The following is a 19,652-nucleotide window of genomic DNA, read 5'->3' on the forward strand; positions in this document are numbered from 1 at the left end:
AATTAATTAATTTTTATCAACGGGTTGACATTTGAACCGCCGACTCACGATTTAAAAAAATTGAAACTGGTACAGATCGGTTTTTTAGTAAGGCACGGAATATATCGTTAAATATTCAATATGATTCCACAAGATCTAGTTTCGTTCAAGAAAGGAATTTTAGCCCTTGGATCGATAGAGAAGGAGGGCAGAGCTTTTGGTTTTTTCATGTTGTCAAAGAGTTGAACAATTAAAATAGATGGCATCGGTTTTTCCATGATTGCAGGCCGATTTTTATCTGGTTCCGAATTTGAACGGTGCGGAGCCGAGTTTGACCGGGCCGATTTTGGGCTGATTTCAAATTAGTTTTGAACTGGTTTTTACGGGCTTATCCGGCTCTAGAAATAAGGACTGAATGAAATGCCGTTGGAGATGTAACGGCCTGTGGGGCCTTCTTGGGAAACTGTAATTTATTCTCACGTGCAAACTCCATCCCTAAGCAGACGTTTAATTACGATTTTAATAAAATGATTAGAGTTAATCATACACTTTTACCGTTTTGTCTTCTTTTGTCTCAATCATTTGCTTCACGTCAGCCAATGGCTCAAGCTGCCTTCCCACCTGGCGCCCTAAGCCGATCTCCTCGGCTCTCTTACCATAGTTTGTCCCCAACTTGAAAGAATTAATTAGAATAATTTCGTGTTTACTTTTTTACAGTTAACTTTAAAAATAAGACATGCACATTATTTAAGAAAGTACTAATTTGTAAATCTAACTTGATTGGTAAAATGAACGTATCTACCGATAACTATAACGTTTTTGCCAAATATACCACGATTTTTAAATCTTACCAGTTTAATTTGTCGTCTTTTAATCTTTTGCCAAAATATACCCATGTTTTATTTGGAACTGATGTAGTGCAAGGTTGTATATATATGCTACATAAGATACATTTTGCACATGTAAACGAATAATTAAAATTACGCTATATCAGCTCAAAACGAGTCTTTGGTATATTTGGTGAAAATTAAAAGATAAAGGATTAAATTGGAAAAATTTAAAGATCGTGATATATTTGACAAAACACTAAAATTGTGGGAAGCTAAGTTCATTTTGCCTCATAAATTCAGTTTCTCTTATTCAATTATATAGTTGAGCAAGGAACTTATTGTCTCAAGAGAAACAAACGCCAAATTTAATTTACCTTTACACGACATCACAACGTCAATCTAATGAAACCTGGCAACAGCAAACTACCAAAAAGAGAAGAGAATGGGACTCAAAAGACTCATTTATCATGCTCTCGATCATCAAAAGCTGATTCAATAATCATATTAAGTAGAATATGACGAGAGAAAAAAGGAAAATAAAAGATAGAAAAAATTTAAAATTCGCACTCAAACTATCAAAATTTTAATTCGTTTTATTCTAATTACTAAATTTAAATTTATTCATTAATGAGCTATATCTTAAATGATATAAACGTCGAGCAGCAAACTTTTAGGTGGTGGGTTTGAACATAAAATTTTTGGACAAAAATACATAACTAATTAATTCTACTTATTTTATTTATAGTTTTAATTTAACGTAAAATTTTCGGTAGAAATAAAATTATGCATACTAAACAACTAAGTACGCTAGGTTTTATATTAGCTTACAAAATATGCGAGAACGGCTTAATTGTTCTTTATAGTTTTAATTGAAGAAGTGTCTAAAGTATGAATAGTTGCCTTGTCAGCTCCTTCCTCTTTATAGCCTTATATAAGGAAATACAATTTCTGTAACGAAATAAGCATTTTCAAGCAAGCTAAATTAATTAAGATAGCTCTTCTTGCTTGGTGATCTTGCTTTTATAAATAAATTAAATTAAATATCAGCGGATCACCTCGCGGAAGAGCTTCTTATTATCTAATTTATTCCAAGAATGGCATTAAATGATCCCCGTTTCGTTCTTGCCTTCGGGATTCTTGGTATATTTCTCTTCGATTCTCCGATTCAAGTTCTTTAATATCGATACTTATTTTTTAATGTTTTGCATTTTCAGGTAATGTGGTGTCATTCCTTGTATATCTGGCTCCATTGTAAGTTGATGAAATTAATATATAGTTTAAATTTTTACAAACGAAACGCTGAAACGTAGAAGTCGATATAATATATTATAAACTTAAGTATTGTTCTTGAATATGTTTTGTTTCAGGCCGACGTTTTACAGAGTAATAAAGAAAAAATCAACAGAAGGGTTCCAATCGATTCCGTATTCAGTTGCACTGTTCAGTGCTATGTTAACTCTCTATTATGCGACTCTAAAGGAGAATGCAATTCTTCTCATTACTATAAACTCAATTGGCTGTCTCATAGAAGGCATTTACGTAACTATATTTCTAATCTATGCAACACAGTCAGCAAAGGTATTAAATGTTTTAGGTTTTGTTTTACTTGTAGTACACGTTAACGAAGTAACAAACTGAATCATTTATATTTCTGCAGAAGTTAACGGTGAAACTGCTGGTGTTTTTCAACTTGGGAGCTTATTTGTTGATAGTATTATTAACGGCAAAGTTGAGTCATGGGTCTGTTAGGGCACACATTGTTGGATGGATTTGCGCCGTCTTCTCCGTTTGTGTGTTTGCTGCTCCACTTAGTATCATGGTATCAAATGTTATTTCTGTGTATGTTTGAATGAAAAATAGTTAGGATTGTGAATATTAATTATGATTGAATGTTGATTACAGAGGCTGGTTATAAGGACAAGGAGTGTGGAATACATGCCATTCTCACTCTCGTTTTTCTTGACTCTTTGTGCTACATGCTGGCTTGGTTATGGACTTGCTGTTAATGATTACTTTATTGCTGTAAGTACTCCTTTAATTCATCAACCTTTTGTATGCAAAAATTGGGTTAATCTTTTCATTTCAGTTACTGAATTGTAAACTTTTTATATTTTTATTATCATTTTTATTTCATTTTTTTTCATTTTAGTAAACCAATTTTCATTTTCCCAAAACCAAAATTTATTATTAGAGTTTTTTTTTTTTGGAATAATTCTAGTCTACCACGTTATCTATAGAATAAGTCACTTATGTCATCAGGCCGCTTAGTTTTAGTTTGGTTTTATGATTCAGTTTAGTTTTAAAAGTAAAAAGATTTCAGTTATTCATCAAAAAAAACATCAGTTAAATATTTGTACAAACCAAAATAATAAATAAACAAAAATCAACCAAAGAAACTAGTTTAGTTTGGTTTTATATTTGAAATTTTCTAAAAGTTCGGTTTGATTTGATTAAAAAAAATTGAGTTCGGTTTAGAACCGAATGGTGTACTTTACTTAATTAACCGCTTATTTTTGTTTGATGATTTCAGTCACCAAACATCCTAGGATTCTTGTTCGGAATAGCTCAGATGGCGTTGTACATGATCTACAAGAACAAAAATAAGGAACAGATCCTGCCTACCACCAACTCACAAGAACTAGCAAAAATTGAGCCTCAAAAGAGCAAAGATGGTCTTCAAAATTCTAATGCCACCAACTTAAACCCTAAACAAGAGCAAAAAGCAGCAGTACTCGACGGAGGAGCAGCAGCAGCTACTGGACTCAACAATGCGTAAACTTGTAGCCTTTTCTGTTCTTATGAACCTCACATCAGACGCACTATATGATGCTGATTCAGAATAACTGCTCTCGAGCGGATTATTATACATGTTGTTCATCTGTAGCTTCAAATTCTTCGGCGATGAGGGTTTTCATTTCCTGCATATTTGACCGGTTATACTGGCCTTCTGTCAATAACTACTGCATTTTTTATGAGCAATAAAATTCAGAGTTTACCACCATTATTTGATTTCTCTATTCGACGGATATTTCTGACAAATTTTTATATAGACTTAGTCTATCACGTCATCCATAGACAAATCAATCTCATTATGACACGTCATTAAAATGGTGGCGTTATTGTAATATTACTATTAAACGGTGTAAAAAATAATAAACGAAATTACAATAACGCCAATTTAATGATGTATTATAATGTACAGCCGACCCTCTAATAATTAATAACATGATGGATCAAAAAATTATTAATTATTAGAATTATTAATTTATAGAATTTGTATATGAAAAATTATGAAAATTATAAAAGATATCAGGATAATGTTAAAAAAATTTATAAACTATACATATTTTTTCACTTTAATCACGAATTTTAAAACGTCCCAATTGTATGAATTTTTTTCTCAATCTGATACATGAGGTCATAATATGCTTACGTGGCTAACAAATATGATGTTCACCTAAATAAAATTATTCCAGTGAATGAGTGTCACGTCAACATATGTATCAAACTGAGAAAATAATGCAGCTATGTGCATACAATTGAGACGTTTTAAAGTTCGTAATTAAATTGAGAAAACATTTATAGCTTATAAATTTAATTAATATTGCTCAATATATTTTAAAATATTTGCATCCATAGACCTAATATTAATGTTATATTATAAAAAAACCAATTAAATACACTTCACAATTATTCAATTTAAAATAAATAACTTTGTATTTCAAAAATATCGATTTGATATTAAATTAAAAAATAATTATCAAAAAGATATATTGATAAAGTACAATAACTTTTAATATCTTTTTTTACTGGCATATGAGAGATCTTTTATTTTAGTAAATAATTAAGTTTACATAACGCTTTTATCTCTCACATATAAATTAAATTAATATATTATATTTATACGTAAATATATACATTTCTTTAAAAAAAATCTCTCTAATAATTAATATTCATATAAAATATATTTAAAATTTTATTAATTATTAAATAATAGAATTATTAATTATATCCGACGTGTAACAAAGTTGGTTCCCTCAATTTTCTGTTAATTATTAGAATTATTAATTTATTGAATATTAACTATTAGAGGGTTTACTGTAATTGGCTTAATATATAGATGACGTGGTAAATTAAATCTATGTAAAAAATTCTCGAAATTTTTTCTCTAAATATCTGTATTTTATTCATTGGACTCAACCAATTAAATGTTATAAGATTTTACATATTTTCAATGATATATAATTTTCTAACGTATGTTGGCTTGAATCGATAAATAAATCACAAATAGGGTCTATATAAGAACTTTTTGCAACATTTTTCAATTTTATTTACGAAAAATAAATTAACGGCTTAATATCTTAAAAATATCATTATTTTACGGATGAGTGGTATCCATTTAGTGGCTAATCAGTCTCTTCTGGATGCCTGCTTTCTTTGTATCATTATTTATTTTTAGACGAGCTCATTCAGTTATATTGAGGAGTCACATATTTTTATAGTTCTGACAATTTTATTAATAAAAATTAACCTTTAACAAAAACAAAATGCATATGCTAATCGTTAATCAGTTTTTGGCCGATTCTGATTTCTGATTTTTTTCATTTCTTTCACTAGTTTGATCTAAAGAAATTTTAAAAAATAAATAAAATTTATTAAAACGAATATTTTTGAAATCGCCGAACCGTCTAGTTGGTAATTATATAATTATGTGATCTCTATAATTATTGAGATTTATGTTTTCATTTTCAGTTTATAAATTACTAGTATATAGTATCTATTAAAAAAACTTAAAAAGAATAAATTAAATTTTAAAATTTGACATAGAATATAGTAATTTATTTACCTTTGAAAGAATGATGAGGAAATTAGACGGTACACATAAAAAATTAAAATAATTACACTCTGCACTTAAGTAGTCTTTTAATTGGGATCAACACTTTCTAAATTGAAGAAATTAAATATAACACGTAATTTTTGAAAATAATTCCAAGGATACGTGTTGTCACGTGATAGACTTGATATGTTTGGGACCGTTCTCTTCCATTTTTTTCCCGTTCTCTTCCATTATTTCTCTCTATCTCAAATCTCCGTCGGAGAATCGGTTGGATTCTGGCAGGTAACGATAGATCTTCAGAGTCAAATTCTGATGCTCCACAACCCATTCTTAATTACAGAACGTTAAAAGTTTAAGACAAATTTAAAATCAAAATTTACTTTTTTGATCCTTAAATAAATCTCTGCTGCATTAATTTGTTGTCATATGAGTTTTGGATGTTGTTGGTTTAACAATAGAAACAAGTTGTGAACAGATTTATGGAAACATTATTTTTCCACGCTCATCGAGTGTTCGATAAAATTCCTCAAAGGAATTCATTTGTGAAATTATTCTTGTCAGTGCAAGAATAATCTAAGAATGACTCTCAATGAGATTCGCAAGAACTGAGCTTAGCTATGCATATTGGAAGTTTTATTTCATTCACTGAACAAGAGAGGTGTTGCTTTTCCATAATTCTTGTTTCTTTTTTATACGTAAGGAAAGAGTTGAGTTATATTAGTGGAAAGTGACCTTTATTGTGATCATTGCCTATATTATTAACGTCATGGTATAAGAAGCAAAAATTACAAGGTTGTAGCATTACAATTATGGGTTACTTTGCGGATTCGTTGGATGTTCTAGAATAAGGACATGAAAGCAAATGGAGCTGATTATTTTGAGCTCAGTCAGGTGCTAAATTGATTTGACTTTTAATGGATATAAAGTCAAAAAGATGTTTAGTGTTTCTTGTATTGATATTTATAAATCTGCTTCACTATAATGCTTCTCTGCTGCTTTTTATTGTTCTACAAACTGTTGCAAGACTATTTTCTTATCAAGCTACAAATGTTGCATACATGTCTAGTTTGAGGGGGGCTAACACAGTTACTTCTCAACTGCATCACTAAACTTATGTGGATGTGTTTGATAAAAAGGCTTAACAAATAGTGAATCTTTTTTTTCTCCTTTCTTTCTTTCACTTATGATTAGTTTTTGTTTAAATACAGGTTAGTGCTTTTGGTATGGCTCATCATGATGAAGATGATAAGAATAAGGTCGCCGGTCATGAGCATCACACTACTACTTATAAGGAAACTAAGTTTTAATTATGAAATGGACCTAAACTTGTTTACTATGTTTTAGTTCCTTGTTGATGGTTTTTCTTGTTTATGAGACCTGTGACTATATATGTATTGGCTTCTGTAAAAATAAAGAGTCTCTCTAGGGAGATTGTTATGAATTGCTGCCATTATGATAAATACTTTGTTATTGTATACATTATTGTCTTTACTTGTGCTAAAAAAGTTTTAAATTTGAGTTGCTTGTAAGTATATAATTACTCACAAATATGTTTATCTAATAATTAAAAATGAAGAAAAATAATAAGTATATTTTATGTATATTTTATATATATTTTTATAAAAAAATACTAATAAATATACTCTATGTATATTTTGTGTATACTTTATAAAAAATAATAAGTATACTCTATTGATTGTACATTTTGTATAAATTATATTTTTTTAGAAAATAATAAGTGCATTTTGTGTATATTTTATGTATACATTATAAAAAGTAATAATTATACTCTATATATTTTTTATGTATTTTTTGTGTATACTTTATAGAAAATAATAATTATAGTTTATTTTATACTTTGTGTATATTTTGTAACTCCAGTCTGTGTATTCTTCATATACACTTTTTGTATATTTTTTAATTTTAAAAAAATAAATATACTATGTGAATTTATTGTGTATATTTTGTAATTTTAAAATAATATATATATTTTGTATATATTTTGTATATATTTTTTGTATACTTCTAAATTTTAAAATAATAAATATATTTTGTGAATACTTTTTAATTAGAATATATTTTCGAATAAATCTTGTACTTTCTTTAGAAAATAATAAGTATTCTTTATATATAGTTTGTGTATACTTTATAAAAAATAATAAGAATTTTTATGTATTTTATATATATATATATTATAGAAAATAATAAGTATTTTTTATATATATTTTGTGTATATTTTGTAATATCAACATAATTAGTTTTGATACATTTGAATAATAAATATACTTTTTTTATAAAATAATAAATATACTTTTTATATATTTTGTGTATACTTTGTGTATGTTCTTATAAGAAATAATAGATATATTCTATGTACTTTTTCTGTATACTTTATAAAAAATAATAAGTATTCTTTATATATACATTGTGTATACTTTGTAATGTCAAAATAATTAATTTTGATACATTTATATATATTTATGGTAAATAATAAATATTTTTTTATAGAAAATAATAAGTATATTTTGCGTATTTTTTATTTACTATATTTTGTGTATGTTTTATAAGGAATAATAAATACACTCGAGGTATATTATGCGTATTTTTCGTGTGTATTTCATAAAAATTAATGAATTTTATTTATTTTAATTGTTTAAGAATTAATGTAAAAAGATAATAGTACAGTATATATTAATTATTACAGTAACTTAAAAGTCAAAAATATAGTTTATTGCATGAAATCCATGTGTCAAATGAAATTCATTAGAACACTTTTAGCCACCCACCTATTAGTAAAGCATAAATGTGTACTGACATGTCAACTAATTAAAGTAGTAATTAGCTATTTTTTTTAGTTTCGGCACTCTTCATCTTCCTACCCTATCTAGTCCTTTTTTTCTTTTTTATCTTGTATTTTTTTTTGACATCAAGGGCGGTAGCAGTGTGACCAGGACCAACAGTAGAATTGGTTAGAAGATCATCGACTTGACCAAAACAGCACCAGTTCTTCTTCTCCATGCACCTGCTACTGCTTAAGCTCCAGCTCGCCAACTTCTCCGGCCCCATTTCACCACCGCCGTCTTCCTCCATCTCCATCTCCGCTGTTTTCCAATTCTATTTTATTTCTTCATATTCTTTTTCAAACACTGATTAAGTGTTGGGTGAGAAAGATTTTAATAATTAAGTGTTAAAAAAGTTTTTGAAAGTTAATCACGTATTGACCCCAATAAATTTGAGATTTCCGTATATTTGGGATTACTTTTTCCTTTTTAAATAATTTTCAATTTTTCCCAAGAATGATTTACAAAAAAAATTAAAACGAAATAATTGATTACAAACATTAGTTTGATACAAATATTACTTAAACAGTTAAATAAACAGAATAAACGTAGAAGATTTTAGATGTTCAGACACTAGTATAATTGTTTTAAAATATTCTCAAAATAGTTGTTTTGTTTTTTGTAAAACTCCCGGAAAAATTCCAAAACGATTAAGATGATGCCGTATAACAGAGCAAGGAAATCAGTGCAACATTTGGGCCTGGCCCATGTAACCCTTTCCACAAAACTACATCGTATCACTTCCTATCATCGCTTTACTAAATTTCATGCTTACTGGTCAAAATTAGGGCTCCAGAATTGTCCCCTGTTTTCTTCAATCAGACTCATCAACTGCACCAAATTAAACCTAATCGGACAAAATCATGAAGAATCGAAGCTCAATTAACGACGAGGTAAACAAGAATGAGAAGCTTAAAAGCTCAAAATCCGTAAACATGAAAAAGAAGAACATGACGCGATTAGGAGGGCGTGGGCTTTCTCTTGAAGTGTTTGCTAATGTAAAATCAACGAGCAGTCACCACAATCCCGCAATTAAAAGTAACAAATTTTCAATTCTATCATTTAATTTTATGTTTTGCAATTTGCAGGTTGTTTATTAAATTTCTTCTTAATGTTTGATAATCAGAGAAGCAGAGAGAGTTTTACAAGAATGCTAAATGTGTGAACCAGTATAGGAAAAAGATAAAGCAGCAAATTCAACCCAATGATTTGTCTTCAGCTGTTAGACCACGGGAGGTACGGACCATTTTGGAAACGGTAGACGTTGATTGAATGAAGTGTCGGTTGAATACGGATATGGAGAAACAGGACATTTGTTTGTGCTACTTAGCTTAACTTAATAGTTTAGTGGTCAAACAGTTGGTCTGCTTATCTGGTAGTACTTTTGGTTTTACAATCAGCTTTCGATACATGTTTGAAAATCGAGTTTTAGGTGTCCCGATGAAGTGGAGATTTGTGTGTGTGCAGAATTGTAATTTTCGTTTACTACTTTGTGTTAATACAGGGTACTAAGGAAACTGCAGAACCTAGTAAAACGATCAATAAGAATAAGAACAAGCAGAAGCACGGTTTGAGAGAATTATATGAGAAACAACGTGAAGAGAAAGAGAATGCGAGAATTGAGAGGGAGGCAGTTTTCAAAGCGAAGAAAGAAGAAAGAGAAAAGGCTGAAGCTCGTAGAAAAGCTGAAAGAGTGAAGATGTTCAAGAAAACCCGACATGGTCAGCCTGTTATGAAGTATAGAATTGAGCATCTTTTGCAGACCATTCAAGGTTCGAATTAATTTTGCAATCATATAAATCCAAGCATGGTTCTTATTGTGGTTTTATTGCGTGAAACATGGTAAACAAAATGAGTTGCTGTTGTAATAGTTTTGATGTCTGAGCAAAAATTGTTCTTTTGTCATGCTAGAGTATGCTATTTAACCTTAACGAGTCGAGATATATTGATCATTGAAATAGTTCTGAGATCCGATTGCTTTCATAATCAACACAATTCAAAGTATAAAATTCTTAATCTGAATATAAATTAAGACAAAGTTTAAGTATACATAGAAACAACAGAAATGAATTACAAAATAAAGTCTCACAACTGCAAAACTTCAAACTACAAGTCGTATGTGTTTATAAATTTGGTTGCACAAAAAGAACATTTAGAAATGCTACAGAAGAAGAAATTTATGGATAATGAAGCATGACTACGAATTCTTGATCTTAAGCAAAGCGACTCATCACGAAAGTTCTGCGACGAGGAGGGGCGCTGCAGATGAACATGAGTGTTAAAGCAATGAGAAGAGCCATTAAAAGTCCCTTGAAATCAACTCCATCTTCTTCAATTGACTCTAAGATAATCAACTTCCCCATTGTTATCTATTATAATGAACCAGAGAAAAAATGGTTCCCCTTAAATGGAGTCTATTATTTTCGATTAAGAAGGTGATGATGTATGCGTTTGCTGTGACTTTGGGCAGGTCAGTGTAATTACATTTTCAATATAGCCAGCGTGGAATTTAAGCTTTTGAAAGACTTGATGACTCAAAAAAGAAGACTTGATGACTTGTTACTTGTTAGAATGGTACAACTAGTGGCTGTAATTTAACTACCCAAGTTGTGTTTATATTTGTCATTCTTCTACTTTAGAGTTTAGACTTTGGCTCTTGGTCTTTTGTTTATTATATATTTAGATTTCTAAGGTCGGTGGTATATTTTTTAATCCAATGCAAGAGGAAAAAATTGAGGTTTTTACCCAATTAGACATCAAGATTAACTGTAGTCTCTATCACTCTAAAATGGGTTTTTGTTTTTTATGATAAAGAGGAGTACAATTTATAATTTATAATTATTACATCATTTCAATTTATTCATCCTGATAAATTTTGTCATTTTGATTTTGATGACGGATGTTGTAAAGTAGAATTCGTTCTTCTAGTTTTAGGCTTCAATTTTCAAGTATAAGCTTTTCAGATTGGGATTCTCTTAAATTCATTTCAGTTTGAGAGAGTTAAGTTCACAATGTACACCGTTTATTATCAAATAAATGAAGTAGATGAATTTAATTAACTTTTTTGCTTATACAATTCATTTGGTAAAAGATGGTGTAAATTTATTGAACTTCATCTCAATATCTTTATTTAATGTGTTATAGAGGAAAATACTCCTTTAAGGTATTTATTTGCAAAAAAAATCCATATCAAATGATTCATTTATCTTTCCTATCTAAAAAAAATCATCATTTTTTTGGTTCCAAGCCATAGATGGTGTTTTTGTTTTAAGTCATACGGGGTCTTTTTGTAACATGGTTTTTGTATTTAAATAATTGAGCCCGGTTTGCCAATCATAGTTTAAAGGATTCAACTTAATCTAAAGCTATACACTCCGCTTGAACCAAATTAGTTTTTTTTCTTCTTCAAATCCGATTTTTAAAGGATTTAAATATTTTTAAATCAAATCAAACTACCCGGTTCAATTAATTTTTTCAGCTCGGTTCTGTATGTACTAAAACTTCACTGAGTATTTTTACATCCTCAATATTAAACAAAACCCGTAAATAAACTATTTTTTTATTAAGTTAAACCTAACTGAGCTGAAAATATCGATTAAATTTGTGTTTTGTTATTCATCAAAAAAAAATTGTGTTTTGTTCGAATTATACATGCCCATAGGTACCTGGAGCTGGACTAAGTTATAGACCAAGCCCAATTTACTGTTCAAGATTAAGGCCCAAAATGAGCCTTTTTTACCAATGAAGATAATAATAGCATGGCAATCAGTCCAGTAAATCAATGAGAGGGCCAACATGACCATTCCGAGCCTAACTGCAGTTTCACTTTCAACGTTACTATAAAACTTAGGACTAATTACTATAACTCCCTAAATTTATATTTTAAATTACTGTTTTTCTCTAAACTTTTCAAAAATATTATTTTTACAATCTTGAAAAATTACTAAAATATTAGAGAAAAAAATAATATACATTTCTTCCAAAATTCAGAAAATAATAATTATTATTTATACCTAATAGTGAAATCCTAAAACTTGAGCACCTTCAAATAATTAAATTTTGGAAAAATGGAGATAAAGTAAAAAAAAAGTATGGCAACAAAATGATTGAGATGATTATTAATTGAGCCCAGAAACCACGATGCTACAATCATTGATTCGATTCCCTGAGTTGGCTCTGTTTTTCAAGTTTTATTTTCTCTATAAAACTATTCAAACCATGCAATACTATCATTTATTTACTGCGTCTACTCATCATGAAACCAAAACAGTCAAAATTAAAAAAAAGGTGATGAAATCAGATTTGAGCGACAATCATAGTAAACAGAATATTACATTATGATAGATCATAAGTACATCAAACGTGTGGCCATCATCACCCAATAAAATTGATTTTTTTTTTTTGCTGTGGTAATACTAAGAAGTTAATTTTGATAAATGCCCCACTAGCTAGCAGAGATGTACATATACATGTAGTTTTATTTAATTTTAAGGATACCCTTTTCTTATTATATGGGTCAGTATGTTTAAATTGGGTGGGGGAAGTTGGGTTTGTTGGGACATGTTTCACATATAGGATTGTGTAAAACTTAAATCTAACAAATAACTAAACTTAATCAATAAATTTAACTCGATTCAATTTAATAAAAAAATGATCTTTTTGGTTTGTTTCAAAATTACTATAAATCAAATGGAATTGATCTAAAAACTGACTGAATATATTCGCTCGATTTAGTTTGAATTTTTATTTTTTTCCGTTTCAAAATTGATAGGTGATTTAGGATAAAAATAAAAATCTATAAAACAAGTCAATCTTAAAAATTATCTTATTTTATTTAATACAGTATTATTTCGTTTTTTATCTAATTATAGTTTAAGGTAAAGTGTTATACTAAATAAAAAAAATACCATTAATTATGTTTTTTAAAATTTATATAATAATGAGAAAGTGAATAATTTTATGGACATAAGGGAGTATAAAATTATTGAATGAGTTATTTTTAGAACCAGTAGCAATTTATTATAGTAGCAATTTTATAGCAATTTTGTCTTTTAGCATCTTTTATGTTATTTTCAATGCATTCAAACTATAATTAATGAGGATATATATGACAATTAGTCATTCAAACAATAAATTACTGCCTATAATTTGGGACAAAAAAATGCAAATAGTGCCTATCAATTTGGGACGGAGGGAGTATATATTTTTAAGAGATTTAAAATTATAAAATTTAAAAAAGTAAGAGATTAAGATTAATTTTTTTTTTGAGTCCTGCTTAGAATTGTATAGTATTTTCATACATAAATCTTGTAAGTTTTTGTGTAAAGTCTTTACACATCAAATAATACGGAATAAAGAAAGTAGTAAAAAGTACTAGTGTTACTGTGAGTAAGTTAGGGTTGATGGGTCATCAGAGAGCAGGTGAAAGTGGCGGTGGTGAGGCGGTGGTGGCGGTGGTGGAGGAGGGAGGATGGAGAAGCAAAAAGTAGTGGACACAAACCAATGTGACCGAATCTATCACATGGCACAACAGTCGATAAATTTGAAGAAACAATTTCAAATATATTTTAAAAATACAAATTAAAATAAAGTGAAAGTTACAATACATTACCAATACACCTCAAGGGCCACAGAGGTCAGGCCACCAACCTCACAGTACGCAACCTTTTTCTTTCTTTTACTTTATTATTCACAGTCACTCTGTGAAAAAAAATTCACTGAGGACATTCATATAGTATAACTAATAAAATAAAAATCTACAACTTATGTCATTTTTTAAATCATTTTTCACAATCATTATATTCAAGTCTTTCAGCTGATCGCATTTAATCATGTAAATTTAAGTGTATAAGTTAAACTTTTTAATTGTATTTTGAGAATTTTTTAAGTAAACTCGGCACGCCGCGTTATTTTAAATTGAACCAAATCTATCTAAAATTTTCTCATCTATTTTTAGCTAAAATAGTACACAAGCTAAGTCCTTTTTTTTCATTTTTTAATGAGTCGCTAGTCTAATTTAATGTATAGTGGAATTAGATTTGATCTAGTCTAACTCAAATTCTAATCTTCTTCATCTTTTTAGTTAAGAGATGATGAATTTTTGAGATTCAAGAGAGTTGGATTTCCGCTACAATTATGGTATCATTTTTTTCAAAGATCCGAAGACTTGTAATTTTACCAGGTATGACAACACCAAAAACGTCCGTTCATTTGACATTTCTCAATTGTATATCTAGGTAGTAAAACTATAGTGTATGTATTGTTCGTAATCTCTATCTATTTCTCCATTTTGGAGCGGAGCTAAACATGTATTTGCCTATTATTAATCATATTCATTCTGATTAAAAAAAACAAATGAGTTTCAAAATGTCGGTTGATTAATAATCAGGTAAATTTCACTTCCCAACGTAAAACCTGACAGGAAATAGCAGCAGCCAGTTTGTACAACATGTTAATAACACATCACATGACAGGGCTTTCATTAATCAAAATCACAATCTGACAAGCAACCAAAGATTAGACAGTAACAGAAAGCTGACCCCTTCTTTTATTACAATCCACCTTAAATTTAACCTATAATTCTCAGGATTTTCACCTGAAGCCTATTCATTACCGAAACTAAATAATTATGATTGCAATTTCTGCCAAAGATAATAAAAATAACTCGGTCAATTCACAGTTGAGCTAGAAATCATAATTATTCTTGGAGATAAGAGGACCAAATGTTGCAATGATGACAATAATTATGATAAGTTTTCAATTGCATAACATTCCAATTAACACATCATCACTTCTTGTCCATTCTTCAAGAAATAAAAAATGCATGAACTCTTAGAAATTCTGCAAATAAAACACGTAAATAACGAGTCTGATTAATCAGTGCTACAACGAGCAGCATCAGTTTCTATCGCTTTATTAACAGCTAACCAGTAACCAATAGCTCAGTCGATCTGTAAAACGGATGGCATTCGAGCTTTCAAGCCTTGGTTTTACCTTCCACACCTTGTTTCCGCATACGTACCAAGCTACAGGATATAAAATGTGTGATAATGAGTAGCATATGGAGCATGTACCTGCTGCATTCACTTGCCGAAGTAAGGCCTTTGGGACTGAGAAGGAAGCGCTGAGATTTTTCATGAGAATCTTAATGCAGAGTCTTCGTCCATTGTCCAAACAAAACCAGGCATGTCAATTCTAGGCCCGGCAACAGTTCTATAAATATAAAGCTTCTCAACGGGACAACTTTCTGGTCTCGAATCCGGAGGTCCCCTCTCGTCGATTACTTCTACATTTAGCCTAGGCATCTTTTGACCTAGCAGTTTACATGCTCCAAAACTCACAGAGCAAGAAGACATCCAAAGGGATCGCATTGTCTCCAGCTTTGCAGCATTGGCCAAAAGAGCCTTGTCCCCAAATGGGCAGTCTCTAATCTCTAGTTTGCGAAGGTTTTCACATCCAGACAGCACATGATGGAGTCCAAGATCACTATCTCCGGCAAAAGCTACAGATAGCATCTCTAGCTTTTTGGCATGAGTTCCAATGTACTCAAACACGCGGTCAGTGAGAAGACCTGACAAGGATAGGCGCTGGAGATCCTTGCAGTGTTGAACGATAGCTCCGAAACCATCGTCCAGTGGCTGAAGAGTTACATAATCAGGCGTTCGTGGTTCAATAATGCAAAGACGAAAGCGAGTCATGTTTGGACGATTCCTAGCTATTGTAAACAAGGCATCATTAGTCATCTGGCGGCAGAAATACAGAACAGACTGAAGCTTAGGACAGCCTTCTGAAACAACGACAAGGCCCTGTTCCGTCAAGGATACATTTGGTTCGGGGCCGAATGGATCAGATGGGAATACCCTCAATTCTTGCAGGTCCTTACAGTTTTCGGCAAGAGCTTCCAGGCCAGCATCTTCGATGTAATCCAGGACCTGCAATCATTCCCTCATTAGCTTAAGAAACTGAAACAGAGACTAAACACTCAAATCTAATCCTATATCAATTTTGCACCTGAAAACTTTGTTTCAACAGTAACTAAAATGTTCTAGCACAGTCAAATGGTGCAAACAAATTGTCAAACCAATATCTCATCTGCGACCAAGTCAGGATAACATTTTAAAGTTACTTAAGACTACTAACTTTATTATACTTATCACCAATAGCAAAGTACAAAAAACATTGCACACAAACAAAATCCTGGCGAAAACTAACATTCATTGTAGAAACAAACTTACCAACAAGCGCTGCAAACTGTGACATTGACTAACGAGTTTAATAAGATCAGGGCTTTGAATGGTGGCATAGCTCAAGTTCAATGACATTAATCCAGAACAGATAGGGTAGATTACTGGAAGGTAACTTGGGACCACATCCCAAAACCCAGATAAACTTTTTAGCTCCTTGCACCCAGAAAAAGCTCCAGACAAAGTTGAGAAGACATCAGGCCGCAGCTCAGCAGAGTAGGCACCTGTGCCCAACTCAACCAGCTGAGGAGCACGGCGAAGTATGTTAGCAAGCCTGTCAAGGGGCACAGCACGGTTGAGCCGAAGAGTCATCAGATTGGGGCACCGGCCCACCAGGCGCTCCAGGGATGAGTAACTCACCTCAGACGCTAAGCAGGAAATGTTAAGGGAGACCAACGATGTGAATGAGTCAGGAAAGTGGCTCAACCAATGCCCACTAGGATCATCCACTTCACTTTCCCGCAAATCCAACTCCCTAAGATTCCTACAGACAAGTTGCATAGCTAATAAGAACAAGGTTCACGAAATTGAAACAAATATTTAAATAAAGTTGTTTTATAACTCCATGATAAAGATTGTGGTCCATAATTGTTGCAATCACTGAAAATGACAAGACTACCTAACTTTCCTCAACAAACATGGTTCCAACATACAGTCATTCAACTTGTATACTAAGCCGGCCAAAATTATCACACATTAAGAAACAATCATCTCCAATCCAACCGTCCAAAATTCAAATATGAAAAGTACATTGGAGATGTCATTCCTTGCTTTAACTCACATTGAACATAATAAATATCACAAATAAACTTACAGCAAGGAAATAATCTATCACATATAAAAAATCCATCCTTCTCACTGTAGCAAAAGGAAATAATGCAACAAGAATATGCGCCCGGAATCTAAAACAAACCCACATTGTACAAGAAGCAAGCTTCCAAAATCTAGACAATCTTATACAAAACTCAACCACAAGAACACAAATCAACATACCGGAAAAGCAATGTAATGAAATCTTCACTGGATTTCGAGTTATTTTTTTATTACAGGAACAAGTAAAAGCCCCAGATCTAACACATATAACCAGAAGCAAATGTTCCCATTCAAGAATTTGAATCTATAGGTAAAAAAATCTAGAACTAAATCCAACTAAACCATAACAATAAGTTAATAACAGTACCTGTTCCACAGTTCAAACAAAAAAAGTTGGATTTTTACACACATTCATCATCATCATCATCACACTCATACACAGTCACCATAAAGCCATAAAAAGTAACAAATCTACACTCACAAACTAATAAAAGAAAAATCTCCCTTGTTGCGAAATCTAAGCAATTAAAATCTACTATTATAAGAATTATCAATGTTAAACTATTCCACTTCTAAAAGTAGATATAAAATTAAAACCAACTCAATTTTCCTCTTTAACATCCACATTTTTTCACTAATCCAAAAATAAAAACACTCATCTTTAATTTTAAAAAAAGGATTAAAAAGAAAAAAAACCTGCAATTAGAAGCAATGGCAGCAAGCCCATCAGTAGAGAAACCCTCACAAGAAGAAAGAACCAAAACTTTGAAATTCTTAAAAGACTTAGAAATCAACTCCAAAGCTTCATCACTAACCACCATTCTCTTCAATCTGATCTCCTCCAGCCACGGATAAGCGCTGCTCATCGCCACTATCCACGGCAGCACATACCCGCCCCATCCCTCCGGCACCAAGTTAAAATCCGCAAAATGCGGCTTCCCCTTCAGCTCCACCGATCTCACCTCCGGAAACCGACTCACCACCATTCTCGGACTCACCGCGTAGCAGTTTCCGATGAACAGCTTCCTCCGACACCATCTCTCAATCTCGTACCATGACTTACAGACCACTGATATAGAGTTCCTGTCTTTATCGCACTGTAGGAATGAGAATACATGTTCGAGAACTTCTTCCGGGAACGAGCTCGCCATTCTCAACATTAATGCCGGTACTGTGACGAAAACGGTGTCGTTTTTGGAGTTTGGAGTTTTTTGGTTTAGATCTGAAAGGTTAGACTCTCACTGAGAGAAATAATGAGATTAAAAAGATGAAGAGACCATTTTTTTTTTAGTTTGGAGCAAATAATGTTGTAGTAACCGGGTAGTGAGGTTAGGTTTTAACTAAGGTTAAACAGTGAGATTTAAGTGTTGCGGTTTTGACACGTGGATGTGAGATGAGTTCTTACGCCGTTGGATCTGCGGTGGATGGAGGAGAGATCTTATCCGTTGGCGACGAAGAAGAGCCGCAGAAAACGGGTGTATGTCAGAGAGAGCGTGGAGCCACTCTCAAATACGTGGCGAGAACTTGAAATTGAACTTCTCTTCAATTTATCATTTATTGTGTGAGAGAGAGAAATGATAAAGTGTGATGACGTGCAGAGAAGGGATGGTGGAGAGGGAATCTCATGATTCGCGTTGCACGGCTGGATCTGAGGGATCGGAGATCAACGGGGACCACTTACCCTTAGGAGAGAACGAAAGAGTGTGATCAAATAACATGATGAATGATCTGATGTGAGATATTGTTATTTGGGTTGTAGGATGACATCATGACCGTCCAATCATATTTGACTCTTTCATCTGATGATTTTAATTTGACGACACAATTGTACACTGTGCACCCTCTGTACAATAGTCGGTAAAATCTAAATCAAATAGTATTCAGCTTCAACGGCTCTGATCTCTTTACTATTAATCAAAAAGTACAAACGAGTGCATATAACACTTTTCTCGACAGCGTACGGACTGCTGTTATTAGCAAAACAGTTTTTTCTTTTAATTTTATGCACATTAACCTATAAGGGTAAATAATTCATCTTTTTTCACAGTAAACTGTTACAATTTATTTACCTCAGGTGTACCGTACACTACCATAACACAAAATTATTGAG

The 19,652-nt window shown here is 31.5% G+C and overlaps 3 protein-coding genes and 1 long non-coding RNA gene across 4 annotated transcripts; 3 read left to right on the forward strand and 1 right to left on the reverse strand.

Moving 5' to 3' along the window:
* The first annotated feature begins 1,756 nt into the window (after positions 1 to 1,756).
* LOC126686339 (bidirectional sugar transporter N3-like) lies at positions 1,757 to 3,813 on the forward strand. The gene is made up of 6 exons (XM_050380378.2): positions 1,757 to 1,949; positions 2,024 to 2,060; positions 2,177 to 2,387; positions 2,467 to 2,628; positions 2,712 to 2,831; positions 3,340 to 3,813. Exons 1-6 carry the CDS (start codon positions 1,904 to 1,906, stop codon positions 3,583 to 3,585), a joined length of 822 nt encoding a protein of 273 aa, XP_050236335.1. The 5' UTR covers positions 1,757 to 1,903; the 3' UTR covers positions 3,586 to 3,813.
* A 1,928-nt stretch (positions 3,814 to 5,741) lies between these two features.
* Positions 5,742 to 7,121, forward strand: LOC126685939 (uncharacterized). The gene is made up of 2 exons (XR_007643753.2): positions 5,742 to 5,928; positions 6,855 to 7,121. It is a non-coding gene; the product is annotated as an uncharacterized LOC126685939 (long non-coding RNA).
* Positions 7,122 to 9,238: 2,117 nt separating this feature from the next.
* LOC126685843 (rRNA-processing protein FYV7) lies at positions 9,239 to 10,444 on the forward strand. The gene is made up of 3 exons (XM_050379816.2): positions 9,239 to 9,524; positions 9,613 to 9,722; positions 9,991 to 10,444. Exons 1-3 carry the CDS (start codon positions 9,350 to 9,352, stop codon positions 10,267 to 10,269), a joined length of 564 nt encoding a protein of 187 aa, XP_050235773.1. The 5' UTR covers positions 9,239 to 9,349; the 3' UTR covers positions 10,270 to 10,444.
* Positions 10,445 to 15,165: 4,721 nt separating this feature from the next.
* LOC126686942 (protein TRANSPORT INHIBITOR RESPONSE 1-like) lies at positions 15,166 to 18,850 on the reverse strand. Its single transcript, XM_050381246.2, has 3 exons — positions 18,239 to 18,850; positions 16,721 to 17,213; positions 15,166 to 16,417 (listed from the first exon to the last, which is right to left on the reverse strand). Exons 1-3 carry the CDS (start codon positions 18,700 to 18,702, stop codon positions 15,620 to 15,622), a joined length of 1,755 nt encoding a protein of 584 aa, XP_050237203.1. The 5' UTR covers positions 18,703 to 18,850; the 3' UTR covers positions 15,166 to 15,619.
* Between the last annotated feature and the right edge of the window lie 802 nt (positions 18,851 to 19,652).

Source organism: Mercurialis annua, linkage group LG6 (assembly GCF_937616625.2).
Source record: "Mercurialis annua linkage group LG6, ddMerAnnu1.2, whole genome shotgun sequence".
NCBI classification, from domain to species: domain Eukaryota; kingdom Viridiplantae; phylum Streptophyta; class Magnoliopsida; order Malpighiales; family Euphorbiaceae; genus Mercurialis; species Mercurialis annua.